The 16,568-nt window shown below is 38.9% G+C and overlaps 1 protein-coding gene across 3 annotated transcripts in view; it reads left to right on the top strand.

Moving 5' to 3' along the window:
• Nucleotides 1–16,568, top strand: part of ITPK1 (inositol-tetrakisphosphate 1-kinase) — a 184,068-nt gene that overhangs the window by 46,116 nt on the left and 121,384 nt on the right. For 2 of the 3 annotated variants that reach the window (XM_089522429.1, XM_089522430.1), the window contains one exon: nucleotides 278–302. The exons of the other annotated variant lie outside the window; for it this stretch is intronic. In XM_089522429.1, coding sequence (XP_089378555.1) covers nucleotides 278–302 — 25 coding nt within the window. The remainder of the gene's footprint in view (nucleotides 1–277; nucleotides 303–16,568) is intronic. 3 annotated transcript variants of the gene reach the window in all.

Raw genomic sequence — 16,568 nt, 5'->3', positions numbered from 1 at the left:
TAAATGCCAAATATACCAAGAAGATTGTATATGGAAATAACCTGGATTTGAAAAATTGCTATCTGGTTAAGGACTTATAACTGGATGATGCAGAATTCCCTAGTTAAGGTCTGTTGTCGTCAAACACATCTGAAAAGTAGCATTAGTATTCTCTGTGTTGGAAATGTAAATATAAACGGCTGGGAAAATCTGAGATAGTGTTTTTAATAATATCAAACAATAACTAATCTTGCATTTTCTTGTCAAATAACTCTTTCTTTCTCTTTTCTTTCCTCAGGAAAAGAGGAATGGAAGTTATACAGGTGAGTACACCAAAACACTTCTCATTCACACATCCCCTCCTCAAACACCCATTATGTGAAAAATTACATAGATAAGTTATATGAAAAGATTATTTTATCTGTGACACTGAAGTCTAAACAGAAAGATTATTACATTTTAAATTTTCTTTTGTGCTGCTTGAACTAGATTGCTTATGCTAATTATAGATAGGTCCAGAACTTGAAAACATTCCTTGTTATGTTTTGGAACAGTGAAGTTATCATTTTGCATAATGAATGATTTTACTTGTTTAATATGTTATTTTAGAATGTAAGACTAGAAGTGCATTTTTAGTATTTTTTCTTTTTATCAAAAAATATTCACAAGGTACTAATGTGTAATATAATTCTTTAAAACTGACAATGAGTAATTAAAATCACAATAGATAACGTCATTGAATAGTGTAAAATAACATAAACATTAAAAAGTAATGCTTTCTAGTACATTAACTCATATTATTGCAATACAATCAGATAGAGGTAGAAGCCAGCCTTCATACAGTTTTTTTTAACATATAGTTAATCCCTAAGCTGCATAGTTGGCCTGGAATACCACCCTTAGAAAAATCCATCCTCACATCTTTATGTCCATATCTTTCTGTTAGAGATGGAGAATGGGTAGGATGACTGTCCTGTATATGTGTGTGTGTGCACACACACACATACACAAAACACCCTACTTTAAAACAAAAGATAAACTTCAAAAAGGGGAAAACTTATTTCTATGACATTCAGATATTGCAGTGCCAAGATTTTGATGGACAGGAGCATAATTGCAGTTCTTTTGGATTTCAGCTCTTGAATGTCTGTAAAAATGTAATAAAACCACATCTGAAATATACAGAGAAGAACTAATAAATCTTTAATATAATGTTGGCTTTGGAAAGAATTGAGTAACTGAAACGTGGCATGCGATGCAGGCTGGAGAAACATAGGGATGTCATATTGAGGAGGGAGCTAGCTTGTTTTCTGCTGCTCCAGAGACTAGGAGCCAGAACAATGGATGCAGGATACAGCAAAAGAGATTCCACCTCAGCATTAGGAGGAACGTCCTGACAGTAAGGGCTGTTTGACAGTGAAACACACTCCCTTGGAGTGTAGTGGAGTCTCCTTCTTTAAAGAGAGGCTGGATGGCCATCTGTCGGGGATGCTTTGATTGAAATTTCCTGCATGGCAGGGGGTTGGACTGGATGGCCCTTGTGGTCTCTTCCAATTCTATGATTCTACGATTCTACTATCCAAAAGACACTTTCAGTTTCTAGGCTAGCATGGCTTACCCAAGGACCCATTCCTTCCTTTCTATCAACATTGTCCTTGAATATTGTTATTAGTTGGCCCCATCGTAACATAATGTATTCACAACATCAGTGTATACAAACAGGATGGCAACATCTAGGAACCTGAACACCATTGGCTGCTTTTAACTGGAAGTTCACAGCTGATAATTGATCTCTTAGCAATTAATTCAAAAATAACTGTTTGGGAGAAGGTAAAATGGAAAAACGAATAAGAATATAATTTTGAGCCATGATGATAAACACAAATAAACTTTATGCTGTTGCATTGAGAAGTGCTGATATGTATATGTAATACATATCTGTATGTATATTTACTATAGGCAGATATTAGATACAAAGATTCAGCCTTGGAGGAGTATTATATATGGTCACCTACAAATGCATTCTTAGAGTCTGAAACGGCTATTAGAATGGAATATGTATCTGACTTCATGTGGTTCTGAATAGTTTATTACACTGTGACAATCTCCAGTTTTGGTATATTTAAGGATATGAATATATGTCCCCTCATGGCATACACATTGTTTTAATTGTATCTTTGAAAGTGGAATTTGTTTTTGAACTGCAAGTTCTATAATACCGTATAATTGGTTATTTTGGCTAAGGCTATTAGGAATAGTAGTCCAACCACCCATTCCTATGCCTAACATATAAGACAAGTACATTGTCATACACCCAAGCCTGAAGATTTGTTGATCTTGTCAACTTTTTGTGGCATACACTTATGGCTAGGATTGGAACTCTTCTTCCTTTTTATCAAAATCCAGATTGTAAACTTCTAGGTTGCATTTATATAGACAGTTATGTGGGTATCAAGAAACTATACCCAACCCTCCTTATCTAAGGATTCTGTATCTATAGATTCAACCATCCACAGCATGAAAATATATTTTTAAAAAATTCAAAAAGCAAACCTTGATTTTGGCATTTTATTTAAGAGACACCATTTTACTCTACAATTGTATAGAATGGGATTTGAGCATCCACATTTTTGGGTATCCATGGGGATGTCCGGGAACCAAATCCCAGCAGATACCAAAGGGCCACTGTACTTGTTCCTGTTGCTGCCGTTGTTCTTTCCTTTTCATAGCAGAACAGTATTTTCCTTTCAGCAGTGGTGGTGGTGATTCACAGCTTCACATTTCCCTGGTGGCGCAGTGGCCAGTACTGCAGCCACTGACATAAGGTTGCAAGTTCAATACCAGTGAAAGGGCTCAAGCTCAACTCAGGCTTGCATCCTTCCGAGGTCGCTAAAATGAGTATCCAGGTTGTTGGGAGCAATTAGCCTACGCTTTGTAAACTGCTTAGGGAGCGCTTAAGTGCACTGATAAGCGGTATAGAAATGTACTTGCTATTGCTATTACTCTTGAACAAGGATAAATAAGAAAAGAGAGGCATTTTGTACGGTTAAGGTTTTAGGTTTAGATTCTTGTTTCTGTCTAAACATACCTACTAGGAATTGACTTTAAAGAATATGGTAAATCTGCTGCAAAATTGCAATATACAGTGGACCCTTGTTATACGCTGGGGTTTGGTTCCAAGATCCTCCATGTATAACAAAATCCGTGTATGCTCAAGTTTCATTATATATAATGCATAGCAAAATGGTGTCCCTTATAAAAAAATGAAAACTCAAGGTTTGATATTTGAAATTTATACTTTTTTGAACATTTTCAAACTGTGTATGCTTGAATCCGTGTATAAGAAGTCCGTGTATAAGAAGGGCCGACTGTACTTCAAATATACTAAAGATAGTAATTCCCAACTCTACTTCTTGTGTATAGCCCTCTTTTTTTGGTATGCAGCTTTGGGCAATTAAGCTTTGTCTTAATAGCAAAAGATTGCGTAGTTCAGGAATAGGTTTAGCACAGAAAAATAATTGGCCCCTGCCAGAGCTCTGCTGCGCTGTAGATTTGGCCACTTTTACGTCTGCTGAAGAGTTCTTCTCATGACATAGCAAGGACTCTAATAAATCTTCACTAAGCTTATGACATGAAATCACTGCTAGCACTTGAAGATGTCACTTCTCCACTGCTAAACCATTCTGCATGCTGTGGAGGGAAAATGCTGAAGGTAGGATCTGTGCACTTGAGGGGTTTAATTGGAGCTCTTCACACCAGCTTCTACTGAAAATGGCCAACTTCTGAGCTAGCTGCAGCTCATGTACTCTGTTGCTCAATAGGTCCTTAATTAGGTTGAGCTCTGGGTTGCTGCTAAGCTTTAGAGCAGGGTGAGAATTGTGTGGCTAGACCACAACTTCTGTTGTCTCCTACTGGCTATACAGACAAGGCTTGATGGGTATTGCAATCCAATGGTATCTGGAGGACCACATGTTCCCCATACCTGTTTTCTTTTCCCCAAAAAACATGCTTTTTGTTCAAGAGCTGCAATGTCCATGTGAAATTAGATATACTCTTTTAAAAAATAAAATAAAATATCAACACTCATTCACATGTGATGTTTCTTAATACCCATGGAAGATAACATGTCCATGCATGCATGCATGCATGCATCCATCCATTTATTTATATCCCACCTTTCTCCCAGCCTGGAACTCAAGGCAGCTTACATAAAGGCAGAAATTACAATAAAAACACACATGGTTCAAAACATACAAAATTGTAATTAAAACAGTTACATAACAGAAAAACACTTGTTTATTAAAAAAATTAGTTCCCAAAGGCTTGCTAGCGGAAAAAAAATCATGTCCTGCTGCTGAAAAGAGAAGGAGCCATCCTAGTTTCCCTAGGGAAAGAATGACAAAGTATGGAAGCAGGTAGCATGGAGAAGATCTTCTGCATTCCCACCAGCTGTGCCTGCAAAGGTGGTGGGATAAAGACTCTTCCTGGAGAGAGGTGACTAGTAGAATGCCACAGAGTTGTATCCTGGACCCAGTGCTATTCAACATATTTATCAATGACTTGGGTGAAAGAACAGAGGGCATGCTTATCAAATTTGCAGATGACACCAAATTACTAATACCCCAGAGAACAGAATCAAACTTCAAAATGATATTAATAGATTAGAAAGCTGGGCCAAAACTAACAAAATGAATTTTAACAGGGAGAAATGTAAGGTACTACACTCAGCTAAAAAAGCCAATGCGATTCTAGGCTGCATCAATAGAAGTATAGTGTCTAGATTGAAAGAAGTAATAGTACCACTCTATTCTGCTTTGGTCGAGTCTCATCTGCAATACTATGTCCAGTTCTGGGCACCTCAATTCAAGAAGGATGTTGACAAGTTGAAATGTGTCCAGAAGAGGGCAACCAAAATGGTGAAGTGTCTGGAAACCATGCCTTAGAAGGATAGACTTAGGGAGCTGGGTATGTTAGCCTGGAGAAGGGAAGGTTAAGAGGTGATATGATATCTCAGTTTAAATATTTGAAAGTGTGTCATACTGAAGATGGAGTAAGCTACTTTTCTGCTGCTCCAGAGAGTAGGACCCAGAGCATTGGATTCAAGCTACAGGAAAAGAGCATTAGGAAGAACGTGACAGTAAATGCTGTATCTTTTTGGAGGTTTTTAAACAGAGGCTGGATGGCCATCTGTTGGGGATGCTATGATTGTGTATTCCTGCATGGCAGGGTGTTGGACTGGATAGCCCTTGAGGTCTCTTCCAACCTCTGATTCTATGATTCTAAGTTCCTCTCTTGCAGATTTTAAAGCTCAGGCAGGCTTATATTGGACAGCATCATGGAAACAAAGCAGAATGTAATAATATCAAATTACATTTTAATAAAACAGCGTGATAACAGCTAAAAGGGAGATCATAGTGTAAAATCAATTTGAGAGCAATAATCTGCAAAAGCTTGCTGAAATAAATCTACCCGTTTGCCATTAAAAAACAATCAATTATGGGATTAGATAGAGCTTTACAGGAAGCGTGTTCTAGATTGTTGATGCCACAGTCAAAATGACCCTGTCTCAGATACTCACTTAGATACTTGATTGTTCCTTGAACAATGTTTGCAATTTTTTTTCATGTAATAACATAGGTTAGATAGGCAGATAAAGGGTGCATCTATATTGTAGACATAATGCAGATTGACATCACTTTAACAACTATGATTTCATCCTATAGAAACCTGAGATTTATAATTTTGTTAGGCACCAGCACCCTTTGACAGAGGAGGTTAAAGACCTTGTAAAACTACAGTCGGCCTTCCATATCCACAGATTCATCAGCTTGAAAATATTTTTAAAAGTATAAATTCCGGAAAGCAAACCTTGATTTACCATTTTATATAAGGGGATACCATTTTACAGTGGACCCTTGTTATATGCTGGGGTTTCGTTCCAAGATCCTTCGTGTATAACAAAATCTGTGTATGCTCAAGTCTCATTATATATAATGCATAGCAAAATGGTGTCCCTTATAAAAAAAATGAAAAATCAAGGTTTGATATTTGAAATTTATACTTTTTTTTAACATTTTCAAACCGTGTATGCTTGAATCCGTGTATAAGAAGTCCATGTATAAGAAGGGCCGACTGTACTATGCCATTTTAATTAATGAGGCTTGAGCACCAGGGGCTTTTTGTCCAAGGGGGTTCTGGAATTTGCCCCAGTGGATAAGAAGGTCCTACTGTACAAATGCCAGAATCCCATAGGCTAGAGCTAGAGGAATTAAAGGGGTGTCACACTCCATTATTTCTACAGTGTAGATGCCTGAAGCAAAGACACTTGTGTTGTACAAGCTAAAATAGTTGCACCACAGTAAGTTGGTGATCATGAGAGGAAGATACAGTTTTGTCATGTTCTTACATTCCTGCTTCAAAAAGGAATGATGGGAGGGATCCTTTTTAAAACCGCTGGATTAATCAGCACACTACAAAGAAGTGAGTTTCTCTGCCGTCTATGTAAAATACTGCTGAAAATAGTTTGCACTAATTGTTGCTAGGCAACACTTGTTTTTATGAAATGTTGGGTTTATTTTCGTGTGCAATGTTAGCAGACAAAGCAAAGAACAGCCAAATGTATCCAAGGAAAAGAATCTTGTAAAATGCATCACCAATAACATATACATAGAGACTTGACTGGAAGCCCTCCAAACCAAGAAAGGTTTGAAGGATGTTGGAGAGTTGGTTCCCTAGTATCAGGAGAAGGGGAACAACCGTATATACAGTACTTGGCTATAAGTCGACCTCATGAACGAGTTGAGGGCAGGTTTTCGAGCCAAAATTAGGGATTTTGATATGACTCATGGAATAGTCAAAAGTAAAACTTAGGTGGGGTACAGACTGCCCAAAAAGGGCGGTCTTCCCGCGCCTTGTTTTGCTGTGCGAGGAAGCTGCAGCGGACAAACTGCGCGGCTTCCTCGTGCAGCAAAAAGAAACAGCAAAAAGCAGGTTCTTTTTGTGGCGCCATTGTAATGGCGCACTCATGATGTCACAATGGCGTCACGACATGCGGACGCTAAGCGTCCGTTGTGTCAAAATGGCACCTATTTGTACAGGACCTCGCCATTTTGACACCCTCATCATGTCTGGAAGTGCCTCCCCTCGCACGTGATGATGGCGCCCCATTGTGCCCGTCTGTAGAGCATCTTAGAGGCATGTAACAAAGGATATAAAGGATGAAGCAAAGGAAAACAGTGTCAAAGAACATACAACATTTCAGCAGACATTGTTTGTGCTCATACTGCAGGCTGGATAGATGAAAGAATAGTGGGGGTCAGTGCTTCTAGGACGGGTTATGCTCTTGCCTTTCACCAGGGGATGATTTCTTTTTAAAATAAGTGTTAAAATACAGTACTTACATTAACCCATGGTTAAGTTGACACAGTTTGGGGGGGGGTCAAATTTTTAACTAAAATTTCTAGTTTTATCCATGAGTATATACAGTATTATTATTTTTTTAAAAAAACCTTTTCAAATCTTTATATGTCAACATCTTAAAAAGGACACATCTTGTATTTTAAGACCCTCACCTGGGTGCTTTTGGAGGTAACACTTAAACATATGCTTTAGAAAACAAAGTGACCTTGGTTTTATAAAAGCTGATCCAACCATTTGTACATACTTGTTCGTACTGTCCATCCATCCATTGTCCACAGAATTGAGCCAGGTAGGTATGAGACAGGAAATTGTTTTGGTGTAGAAAATTTTCTTTATTGCAAATCCCACAAGTAGACACTGGGCCTGTACAGACAGGCCAAAATAAAGCTGCTTTGGGTCACTTTGGAGACATGCTATTTAAATGATGCATGTGTCCCTAAGAGTCCAGAAGCCATGCCAAAACCATGCTCCAGTCTAAGGACTGGACCACAGCTTTGGCACAGGTTCTAGCCTCTTAGGATGTATGTATCATTTAAACAGCATATCTCTAAAGTGACCTGAAGCAGCTTTATTTTGGCCTGTCTGTATGGGCCCACTGATACGTAGAGACCCCTATATATATCAGGGCCTGATGTGGAGGACCAACAATTATTGTTTTCCATTTTACTAGGGACTGGTACTGATTTTGTACAATTTGGGTATAGATGTTTATTTCTGGAAACTTGCCAGTGACTGGAAGCCAATGGCTCGGGGACTGGCTCTGGTCCAGCGATCACTACTTTGAGTAGCACTGATCTAATCCAATCTTAAACCATTACAACTAAATTCTGTATCTATATAATCCCCAAAATACAAATTATGTGGAACCAGGAGAATTTTCATTTCAAACATAAACGGTTTACTCATTCCATGCCAGAAAATTTTAGGCCATTCTATTGTTCTGGAAAGTCATTACTCCAGAAATTAGTAAAGACTTCAAAATTTCTTCCCTTGCCCAGCTCTCTCTTGCCAAATAACAGCCAGTTGTTTATAATGCTCTGATAAAATCACTTGAAGAATGGATAGAAAAGACATCACTAGGATGGAGCTAATAGTGCCTTGGATCAAATGTAAGGAAAACAAAAGAAGAAATATGTTGGCTAGTTGTGCAAACAAAGGAAAACTTTTAAATCTTCTTGAATAAAGCACACAGCCTTATGGTTGAGAAGTATTTGAAAACTGCTCTGATGGAATCACTTCATAGAACACCTGATGTTTCCAATTATAAGATGTGAAAATGAAAGGATTGCTTTTCATGGGGAAGCTAATTTTGTTATTATTAGTTGCCTTCACGTTAACTCCAACTTATGGCAACCCGTTCATAATGTTTCCTAGGCAAGATTGATTCATAGTTGGTTTGCCACTGCCTTCCTGTACATCTGAGAGAGTATGTTCTGCCCACAGATTTTCCCACTGATTTTCCATGGCTAAGTCTGACTAGCTTGACTACTAATGATAATCCAGCAGACAGATAGCACATTCTGGGCTAGAGAAATCCTGGATACTCTGCTATTTTGGAGCCTATTAATTTATGAAGGTGTGTAAATAGATAAGGCTTTGTTTATTGCTTAAGTAAACAGAAGAAGATATGTTCTCATGGCTTGCTCTATATCAGTGGTTTAGTGGCCCCTGATGATGTCCTCAGAGGTGGTCTGCAAAAACTTGAAAGGTGCTCAGCTCATCTTCTTCTTGCAGTGGAGCAGCCACATGACAAGTGCCAAGGCAAAGGCTGGCTAGGTGGGTATGCGTGGTTGCTATTCAATTTGCTCCAGCTGCAAACTGGCGGGCAGAAGCAGGAGGAAAAATCTTCTCCCCCCCCCCCATTACCTCTGAGGAAAGGTTTGATGAATAGTGTAACTGGTAATGGTTCAATGGTCAGGTGTTGTTGTTGTTGTTGTCGTCGTTGTTATGGTTTTAAATCTTGAGTTAGGTGTTGGAGGTCCATGGCAACAAAATATATTTAAAGGGGATTCATGGTAAAGAAAAGGCTAAGACCACTGCTCTATATGATGAATGGTTAATGGAACTGTTACACAGCTTATACCCTGAAGTTGATGGCATCACGAAAGAACACTTGTGATCTCTTTGCCTTCATCCTTAATTGTGATCTCTGCAAAGTGAAGGACCATAAAAGTTTATGAGGGACTGAACTAAAGCTTTTCATTTTGATTGCAATAATTACTTAATACAGTTGGTTGTAAATAGTAATTTTCTCTGACTCCCTGCTGATTGACATTTGACATCTTTCTTTATGGAATATCTCAAGGTTATGTATGGCTTTGTGTGCAAGTGTTTGTTTTCAAATTGTGACATAGCAACGGAGCGTGTTGCAACGATGGTCACACATAACAAGAACAAGCGTGGATGATAAATCATGATATATTGTAAGAAATGTTTCCTGTTGGATCAATGGAGCTAAAGTCCACCAAAATAAAATAATGAAGTTATTAAAATGTGTACCCTTGAGACTTCACATGTTTTCATTAAAACATAACCTTTTGTAACATTTGCTTATAAGTTCTTCTTCTCCATGTATGCCCTCCAAAGAGGACACTGACGTACATAAATTTTCCACTTGCTAATTTATATGCATAGATAAACAGTTTGGTTTCGACCAGACGGTTTTGTTGGACATTATTTCAGAGGTCTTGCGTAAATGAGAAACAATACGTAAATGCTTTAACAATCATATTTCTCTTTATGAACCTACTCAAGTTTTGAGATTCTCAGTAGAAGGCTTTCTCTCACTTCCACCTGTGGGCATATTTGGTGAGGACAAGTTTGAGGGCCTCCTTGGTGGAAGTGTCCATTTCTGCCAACAGGCAAACATATAATTTTGAAAGGCTTTTGACTGTTGCAGAAGGACCTTTTCATGGGAAATCCTGTGCCTTTTATCTTCATTGTTATATTTTAAATGCTTTTTCAATATCTTTATCATATTGTACCACATATAAAACATACAAAAGCAGTAATCTATCCCACCACCTCCAGTTACAAAACAAACGATAAAAACTGGCTTCCCAGTCTCCAGGTCCAGGACAGAATATCATATACGTCTTCAAAATTACTTAGTAAATATTTACATTACTTCCTTAAAAAAACCATACCTGATAAAACTGAATATTTCAAGATTACATGCATAGCCATCACTTCCTTCTTCTTCATAAAAGATATAAATATTCCTGATCTTTTATAAAACTATCCAGTGTCTTCTCTTGAATCAAAATGGACAGTTAATCCATTTCAGCTAATTCAAAGTTCTTCAATGTCTAGTCTTCTTTGGTTGGGAATCTCTTACTCTTCCAGTGTTTTACATGAAGTAATCTTGCTGCTAGGATCATAAAATGTAGCACTTTATAGTTCAAACTTTTAATCTATTCATTTGGAAAGCTCAAGGGGAAAAACTACCAGTAAGTTTTCAACTTTATTTTGATTTAAAAAAATATAATAATAATAATAATAATAATAATAATAATAATTTTTATTTCTATTTTCCCGCCTCTCCCAACGGATCAAAGCGGGATTACAACAGTATTTCAACAACAAAATATCTAAAATTACAGTTTAAAAACAATTTAAAACCATGTAATATCAAAGTATGACAGTACAATATTAAAACCACAATACATCCTGCGATAAAGTTATCTTAATTTCCTGAGGTGAAGTTTTCTTCAGATCTTATAAAAGATCAGGGGGTATGCTTGCCGGAAGAGATGTGTTTTTAGTGCATTCTTAAAGGCATCTAAGGTTGGAATCAGTCTGATCTCTTCCGGAAGATTGTTCCAAAGCGTGGGAGTCATAGCTGTGTATGCTCTTTGGGAAGTAGTCTCTAGTCTGACTTTTGTATGAGCTAGTAGATTCTTCCCAGTTGTTCTGAGAGTGCGGGGCAGATTGTACCAGGAGAGGCGTTCCCTCAAGTAACTCGGGCCCAAGCCATATAGGGCTTTAAAGGTAATAACCAACACTTTGTACTGCGCCCGGAAGCTAATTGGTAGCCAGTGTAGAGATTTTAATACAGGTGTTATGTGTTCTGACCTGGAAGTTCCGGTGACCAATCTGGCTGCTGTGTTTTGGACTAGTTGGAGCTTCCGAACTTGGTACAAAGGTAGCCTCTGTAGAGCGCATTGCAGAAGTCTAAACGAGAGATTACCAGTGTGTGTACCATAGTTTCAAGGTCCTTTCGGTCCAGTTAGGGGCGCAGTTGGCATATCAGCCAAAGGTGGTACCTAGCACTCCTGGCCATTGCATCTACTTGAGATGATAATTGTAGAGATGAATCCAGGAGTACTCCCAAACTGAGAACTTTGTCCTTTAGGGGAAGTGTGACCCCATCCAGGACTGGATAGCAAATTTCCCTGCCTGGGCTTGGGGTACCTATCACAAATACCTCTGTTTTCTCTGGATTCAATCTGAGTTTGTTTTCCCTCATCCAGCCCATTACTGACCCAAGGCAGGCGTCCAAAGGAGAGATGCCATCCTTAGTCACTGTGTCAGTCGAAGACATAGAGAGATAGATCTGGGTGTCATCAGCGTATTGATAACACCGCACTCCATGTCTCCGGATGATATCACCCAGTGGCTTCATGTAAATGTTAAACAGTATGGGGGACAGAATAGCTCCCTGACGGATGCCATATATCAGCTCTCTTTTGTGAGAGCAGCTGTCCCCCAGCCTCACCATCTTGAATCTACCCGAGAGGTAGGAGCGGAACCACTGGAGCACAGTGCCCCCGATACCTAACTCTCTCAGGCGTTCCAGAAGGATATCATGGTCTATGGTATCGAAGGCCGCTGAGATATCCTGCAACAATAGCTGTATCTGCTTCCAAAAGTCCCTGACTATCACATGACCACCACATATGATAAAAAGATCCTTCCTTTATTTTCACACTTTCAACATAGGCCTGAAACACGTGGGCCAAAAGAATTGATTTCTGGCCACATTGGAGATGCGCTGTTTATACAACGTACTTCTCCAGTGCGACTGAAACCATACCAAGACCATGCTGCAGTCTTTTAGACTGGAGCAAAAAGGGGGCGGGATAATCCAGCCTTGGCATCGTGACCTGGGTCCGGTGTTCGTGGACCACTTTCAGAGCGGGCTGTGCAATTGCCGCAAACCTGATCCTCTTGCAGCCAGAGTTACCTTGGGCTGCACTTTCCCAGCCATCTGCTTTGCCCCATGGATTCTTAGCTTCTTTATACATCTTAGTCTTGTTGGCCTCAGGTACCATCTGCGAGTAATTAAAAAAAATCTTTCAGATCATAACACAAGATATCTTGGTTCACATCCTTGATCCACATCCTTTCCCATTGTTCCAACTCAGTGTTATAGCCACATTTTGAAACCATTTGATCGTGCACTACTTTCTCAGATGCAATTGTCTATGTACTTTTTTAAAAAAGTGTCTTGTATTTTGTTAAGACAGTGATCACATATGTAAATGTATGGAAAGAAATCCCATCATATTTAGCAAGACTTACTTCTGAGTAAATCCTAAGGATTAAGGCATAAAATGGAACCAAATAAGAAGGAAATTACCAAGTAAACAGCTCAACAGCAAAGCCTGTTCCAAGTTTGAGGCCATGCTTCTCGAGTACTGAAATGAACAATATTAAGCAAATTGACTTTTGCAATGAATAGCTTCCAAATACTGTTTTCTGGTCCACTGCACTGTGCTGTTTTCTGGTTGCTTGGACTGGTCCATTAACACATCCAGTACACGCAAATACTCTTGAAGTAAAATTCACCCAACAGCAGGTTTATGTGTGTTTGTACTATGTAGGAAAAGATAACAAAACTCGAAAAAGGACATAAAAACATAATACATTTTATAAACTAGTAAAATGCCAAAATGTGTTTTTGTGAGGAAGGCTTTTGATGAAAGTCTTAAGGTGTTGCCTCTTTTTGTCACATCTTAACACAGACAACTACAAAGAACATGAATCAGTAAAAGTTAAACACTACTGATTTATGGATTTCAAGGCACGTTCTAAGCACTTGCTTACACCTTTTCTCTCCCAGTTCAAATAAATGGAACTTCAGAGTGTTTCACTTTGGTTGCTTTGCTCCCAGAAATTTTTTGTTTGCAATTAATAAGTTGAAAAGGGCACACTGATCCAGTGTGGATCTTTTTACCAGCACAGTTTTCCCTCAAAGAGAATCCGGTGGCAGATATATTGTGAACATCATTTCTCTCTCTCTCTCTCTTTGTCCTGTTTAACTTAATCCTGTGTAGTAGCCGTCTTGGGATTTGGGTTATGACTTTCATTTTATCACAGAATTTTGCTGATATTTTCTGTTTTTGTTAGTCCTGTTTGATCAAGAGCTTGGGTTTTTGTAGTCATTATTAGCAGTTTTAATATTTTGGGTCCTTATAGCTGAATATTTTATTCAGAATTGTTATGAAGGGAAACCATGGAAATGCGTGTGATCCTACACTGCATAGAAATAACGTCTTCTCATCCTACTGCTAAAAAACTTTCAGTATGCATAGCCAGCTATCAACAATTTAAGATTTGCAGATGACACCATGCTTCTAGCCAGAAAATAGCAAAGACTAGGCTGCATCCTCACTGCAGAAATAATCCAGTTTGATACCATTTTAACTGCCGAGGCTCAGTGCTATGGTATTTTGGGATTTGTAGTTTACTGTGGCACCAGAGCTCTCTGACAGAGAAGGCTAGATGTTTCAGAAAACTGCAGTTCCCAAACTTCCATAACACTGAGCCAGGGCACAAAGGCTGCATCCACACTGGAGGAATAACCCGGTTTGGCACCGCTTGGACTGCCTTGGCTCAAGGCTATGGAATTCTGGGAGTTGGAGTTTGTTGTGGGGCCTGGAGCAGAGCAGGAGCCCACAACAAACTCCAGCTCCCAGAATTCCATAGCCTTGAGCCAAGGTAGTCCAAGCAGTGCCAAACCGGGTTATTTCTCCAGTGTGGATGCAACCTTAGAGTGATGTCAAACTGGATTATTTCTGCAGTGCGGATGCAGCCATTCACAGGATAGTATAAACTGATGTCCACTCAGAGGCAGCTGACAACAACAACAACAACAACACTAAACTGTTGACTTTTTGAAGCTTGCTTTATGGGATGGCAATGAAATTGAAGGCATTTCCTACAATAAACTATGGTGGAAAGATGTTTTTGGACACTTAAATGGGAGAGGTTTGTTTTGATAAAATCCTGTATTCCCCAAACTGATATGGGTATAAGTCTCTATGCCTTTTCCATTTCATGTTTGTTCTTCATCCAAACCATCCCACTCTCTCACTATTTTTGTGGTGGCACTACAGTAGTCATCTCCAGCCCAGTGCCCTCCGAGATGTGTTAGTCTACAGCTGCCATTGTCACCACCCAGTATACAGTGTTGCCTGGTGATGGTGGCAGATGTAGTCTAACATATCTGGAAGGGTGCCAGGTTGGGGAAGGCTCATTGCTTGCCTTTCAACCTGATTCTGTAATTGGTAAATCTGTGTAGGCAGATCCTTTCCCCTTATGCCACTCAGCATGCACTTTAGCTGTCCTCAGTTCTTACCAAGGGATTACTAATGTGGTTGTCATCCCTTCTCTGCCTTCACAGCTTCAGGGAACTATATAAGTCGGTAATGTACAGATGTCAACTGAAATAACTTACTGGAGTGCTTAGTGATGGAATGTAGGAGCCAGTAGCTCTTGTATTTCATTGCTGCCTTAAACACAAATGTGAAGATGGTACTCCTGTGCAGGACAATTTTTATTTATAATATTTGTACACCACTTAATACTGCAAGAGCCTCCTGTGATTTACATTAGAAGTAAATCTAAAATACCTTTTAAATAAATATTATCAGCAATGCAAAATGTTCATCAGTACAAGAAAAGGGAAAAACCCTTCCCAGGATAATTTTTTTGTTAATTGTTGACCTATGGTGACCCTTTGAGTGAGAGACCTTCAAGATACCCTGTTATTGGCAGCCCTGCTCAGGTCTTGCAGATTCAGGGCTGTGGCTCTGTTGGTTGAATCTATCCACCCATATTTTTGTGTGCTCTTCCTCTTTTCCTACTGTCTCCTACTTTACCAAGCATTATAGTTTTCTCTAATGAGTTGTGTTGTTTTGTGGTAGGGATAGACTAGAGTAAGATAGCCTCAGTTTGGTCACTGTAGCTTCTAGGCAAAGTTTGGGTTTGACTGGCCCTAGGACCCATTTATAAGTCATTGGCAGTCTATGCTATCCATGCTACTCTAGCACTACATTTTCTATTAGTTGGCTCTCTTCCTGTTAGTTTTCTTCGTTGTCCAGCTCTCATAACCATACATAGAATTCTTGCTGTGGCATAAATGAAAATTTATTAAAAAAATCAAATCTTACCATATCCTGAGATAGGCCTTTAGTAAAGAACCTTGGCAGACTTTGGCGATAAAATGCTCAGATTTAACTGAATCATGTTAATTAGGTTCCTGGAGGACAGAGGTTATATAATCCAAACCTTTAGGACTTTTAAGAAGGACTAGTAATGGTTGTTGCAAGATTAATGAAGATAGCATTCTGTGTTAATGGAATTGCTTCAGGCAGATAGGTGGAGGCCAAGAAGCAAGGGAAGAAGAAGCTTGTAAGTTTTGGTGGCCTGCGATGTGGAGCTTCATATCTTGAGTTATGCAAATAAATGGTTTCACATTAGCATTATTTCAGTTTATCAGATTATACCCTTTTTGCATATTCATTCCTACATTTTTTCCCTCCAGAACCGTAGAATTATGATTCAGGAAAATAGTATGCCCAAAATGTTGCCATGGCATCCAATTTTCTGTACTCAAGACCATACTAAATGAATTAAAGGTGAACAACTTGTAACTTGTCAAGCCCTTCTTACCAAGTTAGATGAGTCACTCTTTTATTTTGTATCTTGCCAAGTTCTTTCAGAGCCGTCGTTGAATTGTAAGCAGTCTTTATTTATAGTTCCACCCATTTTTGAAGAAGTACAGTTAGTTTTTTTAAATTAGAATACACACTTCCAAAAATATTTTGATGTGAAATCCCAGTTGAATTAATTTCCCTTGGAGAAGGGATATAGTGGGAGAAGCAATTAACCTACAAAGAAATGTGGGAGATAATGGAGGAAATATTTGCTGTGTCTGGGATAAT

The sequence above is a fragment of the Sceloporus occidentalis genome, unplaced genomic scaffold (genome assembly GCF_023333645.1).
Source record: "Sceloporus occidentalis isolate IW3139 unplaced genomic scaffold, rSceOcc1.0.p SCAF_4, whole genome shotgun sequence".
In the NCBI taxonomy this organism is placed as follows: domain Eukaryota; kingdom Metazoa; phylum Chordata; class Lepidosauria; order Squamata; family Phrynosomatidae; genus Sceloporus; species Sceloporus occidentalis.
This window is presented reverse-complemented; position numbering and strand designations above follow the sequence as displayed.